The 22,464-nt window shown below is 41.0% G+C and overlaps 1 protein-coding gene across 2 annotated transcripts in view; it reads right to left on the bottom strand.

Annotated features, from left to right (window-relative positions):
* MCF2L2 (MCF.2 cell line derived transforming sequence-like 2) overlaps positions 1 to 22,464 on the bottom strand; it is a 265,561-nt gene that overhangs the window by 113,871 nt on the left and 129,226 nt on the right. For both annotated transcript variants that reach the window (XM_078453181.2, XM_078453182.2), the window contains exons 11-14: positions 20,640 to 20,831; positions 18,044 to 18,235; positions 10,397 to 10,574; positions 3,595 to 3,671 (exon numbers count right to left, since the gene is read on the bottom strand). In XM_078453181.2, coding sequence (XP_078309307.2) covers positions 3,595 to 3,671; positions 10,397 to 10,574; positions 18,044 to 18,235; positions 20,640 to 20,831 — 639 coding nt within the window. The remainder of the gene's footprint in view (positions 1 to 3,594; positions 3,672 to 10,396; positions 10,575 to 18,043; positions 18,236 to 20,639; positions 20,832 to 22,464) is intronic.

The raw sequence follows: 22,464 nt of genomic DNA, 5'->3' as shown, positions 1-22,464 counted from the left end.
ACAAGTCTAGCACATGGCCGCACAGCTGCCAGATGGCCCTGAGAGCCTCAGCCAGCTTGTCAAGTTTAACTTAGTTCCTTTTAAGAGGTAAAGTAAGGATCACCCCACCAGAGAAGATGAAATGCCTTTTTTGGAAATGAGTTTTCTGATGATGATAAATTCATATCATGATTTTGTTGCATGATTTTGTTGTAGTGAGTATCAGTGACTCTAGTGGCATCATAAGCAGTTTTGGTTTATAGCTTTTTTTTTTTTTTTTTTTGTCTGTGAGCATTTACCCTTGAGGGCAAAGAAGGGCATTTATCACAATGTTACAATTTGCACTGTGGTTTCATTTTATCTTTGAGGTCTAGGCCTAAGGTCAAAAGGATGTCAGAATTGTCACTAGAGTCAGATGCTATCCATCTTGGTCATTTTTCCTGGACAGTGGTCACAAAACACATGAAGAAATGATTGTTCTTGACGTAAGTTAACCTCTGTGTCCCCCTTCTAATAAACCATGGATCACACAGACATGAATCTAAACCTTTTTTTTTTTTTAAGTTTATTTATTTATTTTGAGAGAAAGAGAACCAGCATGGAAAGGGCAAAGAGAGAGGGGGGCAGAGGATCTGAAGCAGGCTCTGTGCTGAGAGCAGAGAGCCTGATGCGGGGCTCAAACTCACAAACTGTGAGATCATGACCTGAGCCAAATTCAGACGCTTAACCAACTGAGCCACCCAGGCGCCCCTAAACTTTTTTCCCTAACCTATCTTCTTTTCCTACTAGTTTTCTTACATATTTTGAAATGATGATTTCCCTGGTTTTATTACCTACCTTGTCAAATGCCAATTGCATTTATTGGTCTTGAATTGAATTTTAAGTCTAGCATTTGGGGATTTAGTTCATAAATCCTCTTCCTTCCTACTCATGTTGTTCACAACTGTATAGATTCTGCTCATACTCTTGGTGTTTAGAAGCAGAAGTCTGACCAGCTTCTGTTTGCCCAAACTGAGGAAGTCTGGCAGCCTGTTTCTACCCTGCTTCCTCCACTGCCTTGACTGTTAACATGCATATTGTTGCAGGAAAAGCCCTTCATTAAATACACAAACAAGGCAACAGTAAGGAAAAACAACAACAAAATCCCAGGATAATTGTAAAATGGAATTGTGCTGGCTTCCTAGTACCTATGCTGTTGGTGATCTGCCTAAACACAAGGGGGGCAGCCTCCTGGAAGGATGTGCTTGGAGTCTGGATTAAATAAATAGCACAACCAAAAAAGAAGAAACAAAAAGTCTGGTGGTCAGAGATTCTTGGATTCTACTTAACATTTTCCAACCCTATAGGCTTCTGATTCTTTCCCTTCCCTATAGTTCCTGCATTGTCTATTTTTACTAACATATGAAATCGGAGTAAATAATAAATGTAGCTTATGGTTTCTTCTTAAATATCTTCAGGTCTTCCCTGAGAAAAGGTGCTTTATGCTTACTGACTATATTTCCTTTTCTTCCCCAACAAATTAAACAATAGCACTCATTTTTATTGTTCACAATTGTTGAAATAATTCACCCTAATTTGGATTCTTTTATATGAGAACCTCCATGTACACACAACTCCTATGGCCTCTTTATAAAGTGTGTAGGCCATAAATATGTTGTCTCAATATGGGCAGAGAAAATCACAGAGTTATGAGGTAAGTTCAAATCACATTGTGTGTTCATGGCAACAGCATATGAGTTCAGGGGCTGGATCTGGGCTTTGGTACACTTGCCACATTCAGAGATAAAAGTCTCTGAAGCCCAGGTACAGAAAAGGGTAGAATGATGCTCACTTTTAAAGTTGATCACAGTTAAACCCTTTTTATGTCACTAAGTAATTCCACAGACTTCATGGATGTCCAGTCTGGCGAAGTCTCATTACAGTTGCCCATTTAAAAAAAAAAAAATTGCTGGGGTGCCTGGGTGGCTCAATCAGTTAAGTGGCTGACTTTGACTCAGGTCATGATCTCACCATTCATGGGTTCGAGCCCCGTGTCGGGCTCTGTGCTGACAGTTCAGAGCCTGGTGCCTGCTTCAGATTCTGTGTCCCCCCCCCCACCCCTTTCTGCCCCTCCCCTGCTCATGCTCTATCTTTCAACACTGAATAAAACTTAAAAAAATTTTTTTTTAATTTGCTATTTACTCTTTCAAATGGCTGATCATGACTGTGTGAAACTGCAAACGGTTTCCTAACTCTGGAAGATATGGTAATGCAATTCCTCCAACCACACGGGATTCCGAAACAGCTGTAGCAATGTCCTAATCTGCTTCAAATACAAAAGGATGACTAAACAGAAGAATGCAGCTTTCTCTTTCTAAGAAAAGTCAGCTGGGAACTCTACTTCCTACATTGTTTTTGCTTCTAGGAAAAAAAGTCTGAGACCTGCTTTCTGCCTGACTTCATAATGGTCAGTGGGGTCCTATATTCAGACACATTAGGCACAGATGATGGACCCAAACTGTGTGAGCCCATGGTCTACTGGCCTCTGCTTTCAGAACCATTCCATCAGCTAGATACTCATTTTTAGTGAGCCAGAAGAAAAGGAACCCCTTCTCGGGCTGCGTTTGCAGCAACATATATCCACAATTCATTGTATTTGGGTATTTAAATATAAAGTTACTTTACAATACAGTGCTTGGCAATTTTCAAATATTTGTTTGCTGCTAAAAATTAGTTTCAGACAATAGCTGTTGTTATCCCCATTTTTACAGAGGAGAAACCAAGGTTTAGAGAGGTCATGTTACATAGATGTAAGTCTGCTTGATTGCAAAGCTCATGCTTTTTTTCCCCCTTAACTTTTACTTTGAAATAATTATGGATTCACATAAGGTTGCAAAGAAATACAGGGAAGTCTCGTGTACCCTTCCCCCAAATTCCTCCAATATTGATATCTTCCATAACTAGAGCATAGTATTAAAAGCAAGAACATGATGCTTGCACAATCTACAGAGCCTATTTAGAGTTCGCCAGTTAGACATGCACGTGTGTATGTGTAGCTCTATGAAATTTTGTCTTTTTTTGTACATAAACCACACACTTCTACCAATTTTGTTTTTTTTTTTTTTGTTTGTTTGTTTGTTTGTTTGTTTGTTTTTGGGACAGAGAGAGACAGAGCATGAACGGGGGAGGGGCAGAGAGAGAGGGAGACACAGAATCGGAAACAGGCTCCAGGCTCCGAGCCATCAGCCCAGAGGCTGACGCGGGGCTCGAACTCACGGACCGCGAGATCGTGACCTGGCTGAAGTCGGACGCTTAACCGACTGCGCCACCCAGGCGCCCCCTCTTCTACCAATTTTGAATACTAAGTCAGAATATAGGAAAGAACAAAATGACTTTTCCCTCAATAACATAGTATCTCCCAACAATTCCATTCATGGCCAGACAGTTTTTCTACTCACAATTAAGAAGAAAGAAATCCCACAAAACCTCAGCTGTTGAGAGCACTAATCTGTGCTACATGCCTTTATGGACACATCTTTTGGGGTTGGGTTAGGGGAATCTGATTTATTGGTAATTATAGCAGCAATATTCTTTCATATCAGAAATTTTTATACATAAAGAGAAAGATGATCTTACCTTAACTTCAAGTTTAGTTTTATCATCTTTTTCTACTGTCCCTGTACAAGGTTCCTCAGATGTTCTCTGAAGAGGAGCTAGAAAAACAAAGAAAACCTGCCATTAATTTGTCAACTCAGCTTATAAATAACTCAGTATATAGCCTGGCTTGGACCAGCACCTGGACTATGTGGGGCCAACTGATTAACAAAGCTTAACTGAGCTGCCGTGGTGATTTGTGAGGTGGGAGATGAAATTGAAGGTGAAGGAGAGAGCAGAAAAGAAACAGTTCTTGACCCCAGGCATTTAACATTTGATTCAAAGAGACAAAAGTCACACACAACATCACATGAAACATCAAACCACAATAAATCAGTAAATACAATGTGGTAAAAACGATAGAGTTTCCATCATTCCCATTTTTAAGTCTCCATAAAAAGGTCATTTTTTGGGGCGCCTGGGTGGCGCAGTCGGTTAAGCGTCCGACTTCAGCCAGGTCACGATCTCACGGTCCGTGAGTTCGAGCCCCGCGTCAGGCTCTGGGCTGATGGCTCAGAGCCTGGAGCCTGTTTCCGATTCTGTGTCTCCCTCTCTCTCTGTCCCTCCCCCGTTCATGCTCTGTCTCTCTCTGTCCCAAAAATAAATAAAACGTTGAAAAAAAAAAAAAAAAAAAAAAAAATTAAAAAAAAAAAAAAGGTCACTTTTTTCATGAAGTCTTCCTGGACATGAAAACTTTATAGATTCTTGACTCATTTGGCTAGGCATCTGACTCAGTTCAGGTCATGATCTCACAGTTCGTGAGTTCAAGCCCTGCATTGGGCTCTCTGCTGTCAGCACAGAGCCCTCTTTAAATCCTCTCTCTCTGGAGAGTGTGATGCTAAGTGAAATAAGCCATACAGAGAAAGACAGATACCATATGGTTTCACTATTATGTGGATCCTGAGAAACATAACAGAAACCCATGGGGGAGGGGAAGGAAAAAAAAAAAAAAAAAAAAAAAAAAGAGGTTAGAGTGGGAGAGAGCCAAAGCATTAGAGACTGTTAAAAACTGAGAACAAACTGAGGGTTGATGGGGGGTGGGAGGGAGGGCAGGGTGGGTGATGGGTATTGAGGAGGGCACTTTTTGGGATGAGCACTGGGTGTTGTATGGAAACCAATTTGACAGTAAATTTCATATATTAAAAAATAAAAAAAAAATAAAAAAAATAAAAATAAAAAATAAATAAAAAATAAAAAAAAATAAATCCTCTCTCTCACTCTCTCCCTGTCCCTCCCCTGCTTGCTCTCTCTCTCTCTCTCTCTCTCTCTCTCAAAATAAACAAAATAAACACATTTTAAAAAACCCTTGATGGATCTTTCTATGCACTGCTGCTTTAGCATTTATCTTTGTACTGTATAATATTGCAGTTGATGTTGTTTTGGATTAAAAGACCAGATTCAATTCCAAATACCACATTCATTGGATATATATTTTTTCATTATAGAGGTAGTTAATTTGTGCTTATCATCGACAATTTTTGAAAAATACTGAAATCTTACCACTTAAATACAACCACTTGGTATATTTCCTTATAGTCTTCTTTAAAATGTTTTCTCCTTCTCTCTCACTCTCCACATACATACCCACACACACACACCCCACACCCACACTCACATAATCATACTATGATTATATAAGTGGATGTCTATGCCTGCCCAGCCAGAAATTGTTGCTAATCTACCAGTTGGATTCCAGAACTGATGGAACTGCATTTGTTAGTGGATGAGACAACCATGGGAAAAATTGCTTAGCTCAGTCAGGACAGAACTGGGCTATCTTGCTCTTGTTCTCTTCTCTCTGTCACTCCGTCACCCTCCCCTCCTTTCCACAGAGCTCTTGGACACCTGGGAGACATCCTTTCTTCAGGCTCCAAGGCCATTTGGCAGTAAGAATGGGACTTGTGGAGGAGGAGCCCTGGTTAGACCTTGAGGCTTTCTCACCCAGCTTTGCCAGAAGGCTGCACTGGGGATGATGGCTACAAGGCTAATAAATAAGTGGTACTTCAAGTTCTTGTCACTGTCAACATCCTTGTGTAGAGAGTTCCCCTGGAAAACTCACAGGATACATGTGATTAACCCAGGACAGAATTTGAGCACTTCTAGGTCCTATGGCCAAAATACCATCCATCTAATGTCCCCAATATATCGCCCTGATTCTTATCTGTGGTGAACTTATCTGTGGTAAACTGTGGCCTCCAGAGGTTCCTCCCAACCCCAGGTTCTGTGAGTCAACTGGAATCCGCTTGGGCTTTCTATGGATTTTTCACAGATATTATTGAAATCTGTAGTGAAGTACACTGCTGCTCCTGGTTATATAACCCCTGAAGGAAATTCATAACAATGAACACTCCTTTGGGCTCCTCACTCTCTGCAGGATCCCTGTAAGCTGAGTGATTGCAGGCATAATAACTGGATGCTAGAAGCGCATAATACATTATATTCGGCAACACCCACGGCTGAGGAGTACCTGCCCTTAACAATGTAAGTAAAGTGCTGAAGTTAAAGGCAGGGGCAAGGAGCCACACTGCCGGCATTCGAGTCTTGCTATTCCTTGTCCAAGACACATATTATCAGAGTAATCTCTGTGCCTCACCATCTTCGTCTGTAAAATGTGAAATAATGAGAAAGCCTACAGTATAGGGTTGTTATGAGGCTTAATGAGTTAATATATGCCAAGTGTTTAGATCATGGTAAACAGTAAATTTTAGCTATTATTACAGCCACAAAAGAATTTTTTCATGTTCCTTATAAAGTTCAGAGAAGTTAAATATTCTAACCAAGGCACCCGGCTAACAAGAGTCACAGTCAAGATTCCAGCTCCCTCGCATTCCTTACACTGTGAAATGTAATGATTTATCTTGTAACGGACGCAGTTACTAAGGAATCAGACAAGTGTGTCTGAAAATCCTATTAGTGATTTGCTTGAATCCATACTCAGTGGTTACTATCCAAAACAAAAGTGCAGAATTGTTCTGCAGAATGAGCAAGTTGCCAGGTCAGTGATATCCATTCAGACATGACAAAGTCTGTTTACCCTAGAAGGGTCACTGTCTTTTATGAAATCTTATGTTTGAAAAAGAAAGAGAAACAAGCTGTCATTCTCACTTTATTTGCTTATAACAAACATATATCCCTTAAAACAATGACAGAGGAAAAAAATCATAGAAGTGAGCATAATTTAGTTTTGGGAAAGAGCCCTAGATGAGAAGTAAGGAGAGCCAAGTCCTGTTTCTAGCTATCCAAAAAGATGACTCCATGTGTGTGAGTGTCTGTTTGTGTCAGCAGGATGTGTGCAAAAGTATATCGAGTGTGCATATGCATTTATGTCTATGAGTGTGTGTGTATGTGTGTGCACACAGAAAATTCAAGAATAAATGCACCAAACTGTTGTCAAGACTTGCTTCTAAAAAGTGGAATATGTGACAGGAGACAGAGGACTGTAAATCATACTAAATGGAGAATTATCAGAAGACCCCATAATTTTCAGATAAATAGAAACAAAAAGGATTTGTTGCCAGAAGATCTGCACAACAAGAAATGCTATAGGTTCTTCAGCTTGGAGAGAAATGACACAAAATGATGATTCAGATCTACAGTAAGGAATAAAAAGAACACTGGAAATGCCTGAGTAAGAGAGTAGATGTAAAAGACTATATATATAAAATATAACAGACTATACAGAAGAATATACCACAGAGCATGGAAGGAAGCATATGGAGCTATAATGTTGCAAATTTCCTATATTTTACATAAGATGCTATAATATTAGCTCTAAGTAGACTGTGATAAATGAACATAATAATCTCTAAGGAAAATATCTGGGAAAAACAATGCAAAGAGGTATGCTAAAAAGCCAATAAAGGAATTAAAACAGAACACTAAAAATATTTGCTAACGCAAAAGAAAGTAGGAAAGGAGGAACAGAGGAATAAAAAAAATGAGACAATAAACAACAAATAAAATTATAGTTCTAAATCCAACTATATCAATAATTATATTGTATGTAAATGGACTAAATACTCCAATTAGAAGGCAGAGGTTAACAGAATGTACTAAAAAGTCAAGACCCAGGTGTCTGGGTGGCTCAGTTAGTTAAGCATCTGACTTAGGCTCAGGTCATGATCTTGCAGTCCAGGAGTTCCAGTCCTACATCTGGCTCTGTGCTGACAGCTCAGAGCCTGGAGCCTGCTTCGGATTCTGTATCTCCCTCTCTCTCTGCCCCTCTCCTGCTCATGCTCTCTCTCTCTCTCTCTCTCTCTCTCAAAAATAAATAAACTAAAAAAAATTTTAAGCCAAGACCCAATTATATGCTGCCTATAAGAGATATACTTTAAAAACAAGGAAACAGAAGAAAGGAAAAAATATATCATGCAAACACTAAGCACAAGAAAACTGGAATGCTATATTAGTATCAGACAAAATAGACTTCAAGACAAGGAGTATTACTAAAGGAAGGAAGGAGAGATATTTCCTAATTATAAAAGGGCCAGTATATCTGGAAGACATAACAATTATGAACATGTAAGTGCTTAATAACAGTTTCAAAATACATGAAGTAAAGAATGATATACATATCATATCCAAGAGCAGTTTATCCTAGGAATGTACAATTGTTTTAATATTTGAAAACAAATCATTGCAATCCACCACATTAACAAATAAAGGAGAAAAACTATATGATTACTTCAATATATGCACCAAAAAGACCATCTGAAAAAGTCAACAATCATTCATGATGAAAATTCTTATCAAATGAGGGAGAGAAGGGAACTTCCTCTATTTGGTAAAAGGCATCTGTGAAAAACTTACTGTTACCATCACACTTTAAGGTTAAAAATGAATTATTTCCCCTAATACTGGGAAAAGACAAGGTTGTCTGCTCTCACCCCTTCTATTTAACATTGTACTGGAGGTCTTAGCCATTATAATAAGGCAAAGGAAAAAAGCATGAAGTTTGAAACAGAAGAGGCAGAATGTCCCAATTCACAGATGACCTGATTGTATTTTATGCAGAAATATATTCTTATTGATAGTTATATATGGTAAGTTCCATTTACTATACACTTAAAAAAAAACATGAAATGGCTAAGACCTCTATACTCAAAACTACTATACTGCCAAATACCATATGATCTCACTCAGATGTGCAATTTAAGAAACAAAATAAATAAGCAAAGGGAGAAGAAAAAAAGACAGAGGGAGGCAAACCAAGAAACAGACTCTTAACCATAGAGAACTAACTGATGGTCATCAGAGGAGAGAAGGTGGAGACGTGGGGGTTAAATACGTGATGGGGATTAAGGTGTGCACTTGTGATGAGCACCGAGTGTTACATGGAGGTGTTGAATCACTATATTGTACACCTGAAACTAATATCATGCTTTATGTTAACTAATTGGAATTTAAATAAAAACTTTTTTTTTTAAACGTTTATTTATTTTTCAAGACAGAGAGAGACAGAGCATGAACAGGGGAGGGGCAGAGAGAGAGGGAGACACAGAATCCGAAACAGGCTCCAGGCTCTGAGCTGTCAGCACAGAGCCCGACGCGGGGCTCGAACCCACAGACCGTGAGATCATGACCTGAGCCGAAGTCGGACGCTTAACCGACCAAGCCACCCAGGCGCCCCTAAATAAAAACTTTTAAAAAAGCACACCAAAAACAAAAACAAAAACAAAAAAATACTATACTGCCAAGAGAAATTAAAGAAGACCTACATAAATGGAAAGTTAACAACATTTATGAATTGGAAGACTCAATATTGGTAAGACAACAGCTCTCCCCAAATTGATCTCTAAAATGAGTGCAACCTCAAGCATAATCTCAGCAGAAATTGAAACGTGCTTCTAAAACTTAAATGGGAGGCACCCGGGTGGGCTTAGTCCGTTAAGTAGCAGACTTTTAAAAAAATTTTTTTAAACATTATTTTTGAGAGGCAGAGCATGAGCAAGGGAGGGGCAGAGAGAGAGGGAGACACAGAATCTGAAGCAGGCTCCAGGCTCTGAGCTGTCAGAACAGAGCCTGATGCGGGGCTCGAAACCATGAATGGTGAGATCATGACCTGAGCCAAAATCAGACACTTGACCAGCTGAGCCACCCAGGTGCCCCTAAGGGGCAGACTCTTGATTTCGGCTCAGGTCATGATCTCATGTTTTGTGAGTTTGAGCCCTGCATCAGGCTCTGTGCTGACAGTGCAGAGACTGCTTGGGATCCTCTCTCTCCCTCTCTCTTTGCCCCCACCACCCGCTTGCTCTCTCTCTCTCTCTCAAAATAAATAAAATAAACATTAAAAAAAATAAAATAAAATTTATATGGAAATAAAAAGAATCTAAAACAGCCAAAATAGTCTTGAAAAAGAACAAAGTTAGAAGATGTACCCTACCTGATCTCAAGGCTTACTAGTAAGTTATAGTAATGAAGACCATGCAGGATGGGTGTAAGGACTTATCTATTGTTTTTATCTTTCCAAACTTTACCACTCCATTGCTAATAGAATCTTGTAAGCATTTTAAAGGTCCTTAATGGAGACTATTTTATGCTGATGTTGTTTGCACATGTATATTATTCCTCTTCTAGACTGTGAGGTCTCCTTGTATCCAGGCACTCAGTTTTTTTACCTAACTCTATAAAGTCTTCAATGCCTGTACTCTTCCACATCTGTAGTTTATTTTAAATAATATTTGTCAAAACAACAACCATTATGCATCTTAAGCAATCACAATCTCAACCCTCATGAGCACTGATGAAACATAAAGGCACGAAGCTTCCTCTCTAAATAACCTACCCAAGGTGGAGGGCTGGCTGGTTTTCGGTGACACCCATTTTGGGGAGGACTCAGGATGAGGGGCCACGGGTTGCACCGGGCGAGTCTGTCTGGCTGCCAGTTTCATCAGACTCATTTGCCTCTTGTGAAATATTTCCTGCACATCACCCAGCTTCTGCAGGACTTCCTGGGCTTTGGCCTGCAGAAACAAAAGCAAATCATGACCAGGTCACTCTGCATTGAGTCTGACGACATGCAGCATTCCCTTTCTCTTGTCTTCCCCTCCTCCTCCAACCCCACCTCCTTCAGGTGACCCTTCCATCCATATGCAAATCATTGCACAACTTGCCTTGCACCGGAATTATGCTTCTAAGAGTCTGAATCTCTCACCTTATGGGCAATGATCATATCCTTTTCACCACCATATCTCCATGCCTAGAACACTGCCCAGCACAGAGTAGTGCTCAGTAAATATATATTGAGTAGATAAATGTTCACTAAGCCATGTCCATTAATAGTAGAAGAGGATAGGGGCACCTGGGTGGCTTAGTCTGTTAAGCTTCCAACTTTGCTTCCCGTCATGGTCTCATGATTCCTGAGTTTGAGCCCCACATCAGGCTTACTACTGTCCACACAGATCCTGCTTGGGATTCTCTGTTCTCCTCTCTCTCTGCCCCTCCCCCACTTGCACTTTCTCAAAAATAAATAAAACATTTTAAGAAAAAAGAATGAAAATAGTGGAAGAGGATGCCATAGACTATGAATGAAGGGCATCAGGCCACTTTTCTAAACAGGAGGGTTTCAAAATAAGAGGTGTATCCTGAATAAAAGCCCTGATGGAGAAAAGAGTTGAAGTGTTCTGGAGGAAAGAGTTGGCTACATCCTGAGGCAGGATCAAGGGAACCACCCAAGGATAAACATTTAAACTTTATTCTGTATGACCCCTTCTCTATAAGTAGTAAAGAAATAAACTGAAAAAAAAATCAGGGGAAAGATGAAACTCACAGACATTCCCATAACTGACTATATGCTCTAAGACAGAGGTTCAAAAGAACTAAAAACAAGAGTTGGAGGTCTCCGAGTTTCACCAAGGCCTAAATTCTGCAAAATACGTTTCTTCTGGCCTTGCTTCCAGTATGACATCCCTCCAGCTCTGGTGGGTCAAGGGAAGTGGGTAGTCTTTGTCATGACATCCATCTCCTGTATGATTTAAACCACCAAAGAAAGGACCCAGAATTAGAAGAACTCCACCACCACAAGCCTTCCAGAGTGCCTAATTCTGAAAGTACAGACTCAGCACACTCAGGGAGGAGGTTGCCACGTTTTGCAACTGGAAAAGTACATTTGTCTTTTTTGTTTGTTTTTTAAATGCTTATTTATTTTTGAGAGAGATAGGGTGTGAGAGGAAGAGGCTCAGAGAGAGAGAGGGAGACACAGAATCTGAAGCAGGCTCCAGGCTCTGAGCTGTCAGCACAGAGCTTGATGCAGGGCTTGAACTTATGAGGTCTTGAACTCATGATCTGATGGCTCAGATCAGATCATGACCTGAGCCAAAATCAGACGCTTCACCGACTGAACCACCCAGGCACCCTTACATTTGTCTTTTTTATGCTGGGCCATCTTCTGAGGGAAAGAGCCAAGAGCCCTGAGGGAGGACTGGCACATCAGCTATGGAACAACTGTGGCCTCAGAGTCCTGTCAAGGCTGACGTCTACTCCAAGGTCTAGTGCCGGTCTTACTCCTTGTAGGGTCTAAAATGTGGCTGGTCTGAGTTGAGCCGTGCTATCAGTGTAAAATACACACTGGATTTTGAAGACATAGTATGAAAAAAAGAATGTAAAATATCTCATTATTAACTTTGATATTGACTACATATTGAAACAATATTTTGGACATATGTTAAACAAGACATTATTAAAGTTGATTTCACTGGTTTCTTTTTGGTTTTTTAAATGTGGCTACTAGAAAATCTTAAGTCACGTAGAGAGCTTGAGTTACATTTCTATTCAACAGTGCTGGTCTAGACTAGGGATCAGCAAAATTTTTCTGTAAAGGACCAAACAGTAAATATTTCAGGCTTTGCACACTGGTCTCTGTTACAACTACTGACCTCTGCTATTGTACCATAAAAGCTGTCATAGATAATATATGCTACATAAATGAATGAGTGTGGCTGTGCTCTGATGAAACTTTATTTCTAAAAGTAAGTGGCAAGCAGCTTTGGCCCACAGGCAGTAGTTTGCTGACCCCCAATCTAAATTAAGGTGGGGCTTGTGTTTAAAAGGTCTCTTCAGAGAACGTGTGACTGGTCTCAGGAAGCTTGCTGTACAGTGGACTAGAGGTTCTGACAACACAGCTATGAGTCCAGATCCCAAAAGAAACCAAATCCCTTTATGTCAGGGTGATAGCAATGTCAGTTTGCATTTTGGAGGGATGGTGATGAGACAGCCCAATGATAAGCTTGAGGAAACGGAAAATGAGACATAGGCATTAACTGTTGCACAAAGATCAAGAAATCTGACTGAAAGAATGTCAAGTTGTTCATGTATGGTATACAGCTCTGATGTGAGGTCAGTGCCACATGCTGGAGCCCAGTGGCTCACCACTTGGACTAGACAGGACCTGAATCACCCTTGCCCTTTTGCATCTCTTCCTGAAGATCCCACGGTAAACCCTGGAAATGGTCAGGTGGTCAGACGAGACCCTAAATTCCTAAACTCAGGTGAAGGGGAGCCGGTACAAGATTAACAACTGCATCTCCTCCGTTCCTCTTAACTCTTTTTACTTGCAAATCCATTTTCCATACCACAATCAGAATTATCTTTCCAGGATGTAAGTCTGACCATACAACTTCCCTGTTTAAAAGCCCTGCTGGGGCGTCCCACTGCTTCAGGACAAAGTCCAGACTCCTCATGGAGGGGTCCATGACTCCTCACTGGGCCCTTCATTAATTGACCCTGATTTCCCTCCAGTCTAACCTCCACTAGTTCCCACCCCTCACTCCCGCCTCCAGGGGCGGCAGTTACCAAATGCTCTTGTTTCCAGCCTCTCTGCCTTTGCAACTCTTCTTCCTCCCTCTGCTTTTTCTCCCTTAAAAACTCCTATGTGGTCCAAATTTAGGCATCTTCTCCTATGATGTCTTCTTCTTCTTCAGGCTGAGCTGACCTTTGCCTCCTCTACGTGCCCCACTATCCCTTCCATTCCACATGCTCTTGGACCAACACACACTTACCGGAAACACGTTTGTCTTCCACTAAACTGCCAGCACCTTCATTATGGGCATTGTGACTTTCATTATTGTATTCCCAGAATAAAGCACAAACTGGATTCCCAGTGAATATTTATTTTTTTTAAATTTCTGTTCTTTTTTAAAAAATGTTAATTTGTTTATTTTGTGAGAGAGAGAGAGAGAGAGAGAGCTGTCAGTGCAGAGCCTGACTCTGGGTTCCATTTCAAGGAACTGTGAGATCATGATCTGAGCCAAAATCAAGAGTCTGACGCTTAAACAACTGAGCCACCCAGGTGCCCCCTGCCCCACACAGTGAATATTTAAAGAATTGAATTTTGCTACTTGTTACTGCGATTGTTTAATTACCTAAACTGGGCAGTGAAAGCAAAGGAAGGAGAAAAATCAAAACAGCAGCACTAAGAGGATAGTGCAGAAAGGCACTTGAAGAGCCTCAGACAGACAAGGTGGCTGCTACCAGAACAGCAGTTTACCATGATTTACCATGATTTACCACTTACCATGATGATTACCATGTCTTAAATGTAACAGATTCAACTGTTTAGATATGGAGTACTAGTGTTTTAGAAATAAATTTTATTTTTTCTAGTAGTTTTAGAATTACAAAAAAATTACAAAATAGTACAGAGAATTCCCATATAGATCACCCAGTTTCCCCTATTATTAACAGTTTGCATTAGTATGGTACATTTCTTACAATTAATAAAACATTGTTGATATGTTATTTTCAGTATTAAAATTATAATTACAATAATAATAATTAAAATTATTATAATTATTATTAAATAAAAGTCCATACTTTATAGTTAGATTTCCTTAGTTTTACCTAGTGTACTGTTCCCTCCAGGGTCCTATCCAGGATACCAACTTACATGTAGTTGTCATGACTTTTTAGGCTCCTATTGGCTGTGTCAATTTCTCACCTTTTCCTGATTTTTGATGACTTTGACTATTTTGAGGAGTATTGGTCAGATATTTTGTAGCATGTTTCTCAACTGGGATTTATCTGATGTTTTTCTCATGATTAGACTGGAGTTACAGGCTTTGGGGGTAAGGCCATGGAAGTAAAGTACCATGTTCATCCATCATATCGAGGGTACATTATATCTACTTGACAACACTGTTGATATTGACCTTGGTCACCTGGCTGAAGTCCTGTGTGTAAAGTCACTTCACTTTTGTTTCTCCTTCTCTGTTCTATACTCTTTGAAAGGAAGTCACTATGTACAGCCCACATTTAAGGGCTGGAAAACTATATTCTACCTCCTCAAGAGCAAAGTATCTACATAAATAATTTGGAATTCTTCATAGGAGATTAGTCTCATCTGCCCCATTTATTTATTTATTCCATCATTTATTCATATCAGGATGGATTCATGGATATATAATTTCTTTGGGGCTATAATCCAATAGTACTTTATTAATTTTGTTGTTCTAACTGTTCTAGCATTTGTCATCAGTTCTTTTCAGTTGTTGCCTATATCCCATCACTATGGTTTGTTGTTTTATTTTTAGTAGTTCATTCCGGCACTACAAGATGCTGTAAGATCACCTTACGTATTTCCTGCCCCAGCCCTAGAATCAGCCATTTCTCTAAGAAGCCTAGGTCTCCTTTACTGAAGAATGGTATTAGAAACCAAGATCTCGGTGCTAGGTGTGCTCACTGGCGTGGGGGGGGGGGGGGTCTCTTTGCTTCTAGGCTATCTCAACTGTCAAAGTAAAAAGATACATGTGTCTGTACCATATCTACATATACATATATCTAGGAATATTTTTATATGTATAGAGTACCAGTTTTGACAATAAAGTCATTACTTCTCAGTGGACAAAACTTTCTTTGACACAACAGGATATTTAAATTTTACAACCTAAAATTTTATTCCAAACCAAAAGAAGTAAAGATGGACTTTGGAGATGTTTTAATCCATATGACCTACAGGATTTTTTGAAAAATATTTATCTTATAATCCTCTCCTTCCTTCATGTTTCTGCATATTTCTCAGAGGTGGTTTATTAAGTTTTATTCATTTCCTGGTAGGTGGTATGGTCAGAAAGTTCACTGAAGTTGGGCAGCACAGCAGCTGTGGCTACAAATCTCCCTGGTGGACCTGATACACCTATTTGAGCAACTAATGGAGTTGGAGCTGGGTGAGACAGATCTGCCTTAGGACTCTGACCTGGAGCTACCAATACTGGGTCTGCAATGTAGAACCTACACCAGATGGGCCTTGTCTTTGTTCCTTCTGCAAGGAAGTAGAAGGATCTTTGTGTTGGGGGAGGGTATCTGCCTACACATCCCCCACCCCTTACCAAGATCACAGCTTACCACCAAGAGGTTTAAGGGAAAGAACATCATTAACATACAACACCATACTGAGCTACCCCCACTGTAATCTGCCCACTGTCACCTGCCTTCCCACTTGTTCAATAAATATAAATTGGACACCAGGCAAAGGTTAGGCACAAGAATGCAGGGGTGGATGAGGCTCCTGCCCTTCAGGAGCTCCCAGTGTAATAAGCAAGACAGACATTTACAATAAATAAGTAGCTGGGAAGCCTGAGTGGCTCAGTCCATTAAATGTCCGACTTGATTTTGGCTCAGGTCATAATCTCACAGTTCATGAGTTCAAGCCCTACATGGAGCTCTGCACTGAAAGTGGGGAGCTTACTTGGGATTCTCTCTCTCCCTCTCTCTCTGCCCCTCCTCCACTCTCACTCTCTCTCAAAATAAATAAATAAACTTAAAGAAAAATAAAATAAATAAATAGAGATGCCTGAGTGGCTCAGTCAGTTGAGGATCTGACTCTTGATTTCGGCTCAGCTCATGATCCGAGTGTCATGAGATTGAGCCCAGCATCAGGCTCCACACTGAGCATGGAGCCTGTTTAAGATTGTCTCTCTCCCTTTGCCCCTCTCCCCTGATGGCTGTCTCTCTCCCTCCCACTAAAATTTAGAGGAAAATTAATTTTCCTCTAAAATTAAATTAATTAATTTTTAAAATAAATAAGTAGAATGTAGTGTGGTATACAACATTTTACAGCAAAGGCTCTTAGCCTGAATTCATGGATGGGCTTTAGGGCATCCCATAAAATTAATTATAAAAGTTACATATGCTGGATATTCCCTATTTGTCACTCTACTATGTCTTCTTTTCCCTGCTTTGTGTCCCAGGAAGCTGACCTGTATGGACTCTGTTGGATAGGCTCACTTGCCTATGGGCTTTTAGTTGGTTTGGCCAAGGGGAAGCACTACCTGGACATCCAAGAGAGGGAGAGAGGAGAGTAGGGATATATATTTCTCCATTAATAGTTGCATTCCTCTGCCCAAGGCCACAACCCTTACTAGCTGCCTGTCACAGTCACAGCTACAGTGCTTCTTGGGTTCCCCTTTGCTCTTTAGGCTTATGGGTGGTCTGGTTCCATTTTCTTGCTAGCCCCAGGGACCTTCACCATCCTTATTGGGTTCCCTAAATCCTGCCATATCTTTGTAAAAAGTGCCTATATCAAACTCTCTTTAATCACTTTGAGTATGCTGGTCCTGAAAGTATATGAATCAGATTCCATGACTCAAAAGAGGCCCGTGACTCAAAGAAGTAAAGAAGGTGTTACTGAAGAGATACATACAAGGTGGTGGGAATCGCAGAGGAAGGTGTGCCATACAGAATTCTGCTGACTTCACAGAGGAGTGCTCCTCTCAAAATGCAAATCCAATCAAGTTATTCCCCTGCTTAAATCCTTCAGTGGCTTCCCACTGTTCTTAGAATAAAGACCAAACTCCTTAAGATGGCCCACAAAGCCCACCTCATCTGCCCCTCTCTTATCTCACCCCAAACACCCTTCCTTTGCTCTCTGTACTCCAGCCACCCTGACCTTTGGGTTCTGTACTTGTAACAGACTCCCTCCAGGCCTGTGTCCTCTGCACATGCTGTTACTTCTAATCTGGAAAGGCTCCACCATCATCTCTACACATTCTCCAGGCCTTGGCTCAAGTATTCTCAGTCCAGGTCAAGTTTTTCTATCACATGCTCAGCAGGATCCCAAATCCCTCCTCCAGAACACTTATCTTAACTTGTAACACATTCTTATGTTTTGTGTTTGACATTTATTAATGTCAGCCTCTCTTATTAGGTTCCATCAGAGATGAAACCATGTGTATTATTTCTGTGCCCTCAGCACAGTATGTGGTATATCAGAGATGCTGATGAGTATTTGTAGAGAAACGAATGACTGAGAGTGATATTTGGGTGAGACCGTGAAGGGTATTTGCCAGGAAGCACAGACCAAGAGTCTAAGAGGCCACCTCAGAACACAGGAATTGGTGAACCTGCTCAGTACATCCTACCCGGACTTTCTTAAGCAATAGTCAAAAGGCCCCCAGTGCTTCTTTCCAACCACAAGATTAAAATAACCCAGAAACATTACCTTTAGGTCAAGGGTGAGTATCAACTCGAACTGGCTGTAAAACTCCATGTGGCTGGGCAAGTGGTACTCCTTCGCGGTGCCCAGGAATGCCTCAATGTCGTTCAAGGCAACGTCAACTCCCTCTCGTGACTGGCACTTGTCTACAGCTTGGGAAGCCAAAAGGTAGATTCCTGCTTCACACCATTGGCTGACCTTTTCAAAAGAAACACAGTGCCCTATGCAGTCAGCCTGACCACAACCCTCAGGAGGTCTGAGCTCATCTGTGGTCTAGAAGGATCCTAAGACAACAGGAAATTGTCATGGGACAACATAAACTTCAGAGGTCTAACCACTGTCAATGCAACTATAAGGTGGACAAGCCCAAACTAATTTTACATCTGTCCACATCTCAGGAAAGTCATCCAGTCAGTAAAAAAAAATCGTATAAACATTCTTCTCTCTTCCACAGACAGTAATTGCTACATCTCCAAAAGGAGAGAGTTAGGTATTCCTAAGCTTGGTTTAACTGTGGAGAAATGTAACCAATGACTTTTCAGGTTTACATTCTAGGCCATTCATTGTGCATCCTAACTGGTTACAAGACCATAGGGTGACAAATGAGATATTAGACCTGGACTCTACAAGTCTTCCTAGGGAAGGGAACATCCCTTTTAACAATAACACTACTTTTCTCTGTCCACATTTGCATTTACTGGTATTTGTCTTTCCTAGGGAAGCATCGAAGAATGCAAAGCTTTGTAACTCACAACAGCAATACTCAAACTTTTTCCAGAATGCTGGGATGAAGTCAGATAGGTGATGAATTCTAACAATTTAATTTTTTAAAGACTTAAACAGAAAGACAGGGACCCTTGTGCTGCCAGAATATTTATGTATAAAGAGGCTGCCAGTGCAAGCACATCTGCATTTCCATTTACCATGTGACCTGAAGAGCTACGTAAAATAACTATACAGGGGGAAAAAGAACAAAAGGGAGCACTCCAGAGTAGTTATCTCTAAGTGGGAAAATTATAGGCAACTTAAGTTTGTATGTTTTTTCCCTAAATTCCTTATGCTGAATGTGTACTACTTTTAGAATAACAAAACAAAATAAAGATATTTAAAAATTAATGATTACCAATGTGTAGGGATAAGGAGGGGGATGGCATGTGTAGATGCCCATAAGAAACTTTTTTCCTTTTCCTTCTCCTTCCTACATTTTTGGATTTTCAAAATAATATAAATCATGCTTTAATATATAATGTGAAAACTTTCTCTTAAAACATACCTAGATCTGCAGAAAACATTAACCTGGGGTCTTCTGCAGAGTCACAGCAGATGCTTGCTCTCCCAGACACACACACACACACACACACACACACACACACACACACACACACACACACACCAGCATTAGGCTATTATCTCTAGAGCAGATATGGAGTGAGAAAAACAGCAGCTGATCCTGCAGAGTTTAGCACACAGGACAGACTGTGCACCAGGCCCTTAGGAGCCACTTGCTTCTGGAACAGCTGTATTTCATTGATACTAAAATCCCTTTGGCATTGGGATGATATAAACAGCCTGGGCGAGTGCCCCTGGCCATCAGAGAGAAACAGTTATGGGAATGGAGCATGCTGACTCATGGCCGTGAGCCACATGCTGCCTGCAAACAGCTGACAGGGAAGGCTCCAGAAGTCACTGCCCCTGCTGACCGGGCACCTGCCTCAGAGATCACCACTGAAGGGCACCAGAGCTCCACCCATTCCCTGTGAGCCCTCTGCACACAGTGTTGCTGTCTAATCTAGGGAGACTCAGGTTTGGAATTTGGCAGTCCTGACTTCAAATCTGCAGTCCCCTATTTTTACCCCAGGTATGTCGTAAGCAGTCACTTATCCCAGAGTTTCTCAGTGTTGTCCCTGTACCACCTGCACCAGAATCACCTGGGGACTTGGCGGAAATACTGATTCCTGGGCATCATCCTAGACTTATTGAATCTGAGTCTTCAGAATGGTACATTAGAGAATCTGCAATTATAGCAAACTGATTCTCATGTATTAAATGTTGTGAACCATTGACTTCCCCATGATGGATATCAGTTTCTGCCTCTGTAAAATAATGCCATTAATACTTTCCTCACAGGTTGTCTTGAGGATTAAATAGATGACATAATTATACTTCTGGCAGGAACATAGTAGGTACTCAATAAATGGTAGGTAGGAGTGTATAATGGTCATTAGTACTTCAGTTTCTCCAAAAGGATTAATAATATGATGCCTATATATGAGAAGCAACTTGCAAATATAGTGCTTGGCTCTCTGTCTGAAGGGGAATCAAGAAATGTCCCATGGGCCAAAACACACTCTAAGTCCAGGTCTACACAGAGGAAAATGAATGTTAGTTCATTCTAATGGGATATGGTGGGATGGTGGGGGCACTTTTACCTCCAATGCCTCTATGACCTAGCATCTTCACAGCTTTTAATGCCTCTTGAGCACTATTTCATAAGAAGTACATTATCCTCTCAGCAATATTGTGGGGCAGGGAGGATGAGTATGATTAAGACTGTTTTGCAGAAAATTTAGCAAACATCAGGTCATGGCTTTGCTGTGCTCACCTTGTCCAGTTGTCTATGCAACTCCAAGGACTTTTCTAAAATGTCATATTTTTTCTTGTTTTCATTGATGAAGTCATCGCAGAGGTGCCTGAGCTCTACACACCTGGGTCTGATGGAGTCTGCTGCATAGTGGTGGCTTTGGATGAGCTGGTCCCCAATTACTGCAAGCAGCTGGGCCTTTTCCAAGGGCTCCTGTGAAGTGAACGTCCAAAACCAAGCATCAGAAGCCAGGTCATGGTGAGGCTGATATTTGCCTACCGTGTGCTCCAAACCAGGAACAACTTAGGGAGATGTTGATTCAGGTCTTAAGCTGAGAGTCGGAGCTGGGGAACCTGGGAAAGCTCTGTGGCAGTTTGAAGTCTCCAGGAAGTCTAGCCTAGTCCAGGGTCACCTGCACCTTGAAGAAGAGCAAGCCATTCATTCAAATGTTTGTTGAGTTCTGGGTGAGGCACTGAGACTCTAGTGGTAACAAGCCATGATTTTCAGTCTAATGGAGAACTCGGATTATTAAATAAATTATACCCGTAATTCAATTATTACAACTGTGATAAGTTCTTGGCAGAAGAGCATGAAGTGTTATACTGACCAGAACCGGAGACTCTGAATTCTCCTTTAAACTAAATGGAAAAGTAAAAGGATCAGACATGTGACATGAGGAGAGAGTAGAGTTAGCTGAATTTGGAAAACTGGTAAAGATCTGGTTTGGACAACTCTGAGGGATCATGAAACTTTAAGAAATATGTTTATCTAAACCCCTTCATGGGACTCACAGGATCCCACTCTGCTCTGAATTCATCTGACCAGAAACCACGCCTCCTACCTCTCCCTGCATGGCTTGCTTTGTTCTAACCACATGTGCCATGTTTTTGTTTTTAATTCATTCATCACATATTACTGAGGACCTCCAAATGCCAAACACTGTCATGTTAGGGGTTTGGTGGTAAAGCAGCTAAAATCCCTGCCCTCATGAAGCTTACATGTTAATAGAACACACAGGCAATAAACAATTAGGTATGTAGATTATATAATATCTTAATTGGTGATGAGTGCTATAGAGAAAGATCAAATCGGGAGAGAAGGGCAGGGAGTGCTGGTAAGGAGTTATTTTAAGTAGGATGGTAAGAGAAGGACTCACTGAGAAGGTGCTATCCAAGTGGTGCCAAAGCGTTAGCATAGCAAGACAGAGACCACTGCCCTTGCAAGGCCTGTTTGTAAGGTTAGGCCTTGGGTGCCATCTAGGAATGTCAGGAGGGTTCCTGCCATCCCCTGATAAAAATGGCTCACTGTGCCATTGGTACAAACAATATGCTTTACACTAAACCCCTGCTTTCTTTCTGGGAGTAGAGAATTCTGGTATATGCCAGGCAGAAGATACCTATGTGACCAGCCCCCAATAAAAACTGGGCACTGAGTCCCGAATGAGCTTCCCTGATAGACAACATTTCACAATAGTGTCACAATCCTTTGCTGGGGGGATCATCTGATGGGACTCCACTGGAAAAGGAATCTTGGAAGCTTGTATCTGATTCCCAACAGACTTTGCCCCATGCACTTTTCCCATGTTGATTTTGCTTGGTATCTTTTCACCGTAATAAATCATAACCACGAGTACAATTATGTGCTGAATCCTATGAGTCCTCCTAGCAAATCTTCAAGTCTGAGTGTGGCCCTGGGAACCCCTGACACAGAAAAGTCAAGGCCTGAGGTGAGGAACAACCCATGCTGTACTTGGTAGGGACATGTTTGACATATTCAGGCAGCAGGAGGAGGCCACCTGGAACAGAGAAAGCAAACAGGAAAGGAGTAGGAGACATAATCAGAAGAA

Source organism: Panthera onca, chromosome C2 (genome assembly GCF_046562875.1).
Source record: "Panthera onca isolate mPanOnc1 chromosome C2, mPanOnc1 haplotype 2, whole genome shotgun sequence".
Lineage (NCBI taxonomy): Eukaryota > Metazoa > Chordata > Mammalia > Carnivora > Felidae > Panthera > Panthera onca.
The sequence above is the reverse complement of the archived record's forward strand: the minus strand, read 5'-3'. Positions and strand labels throughout refer to the sequence as shown.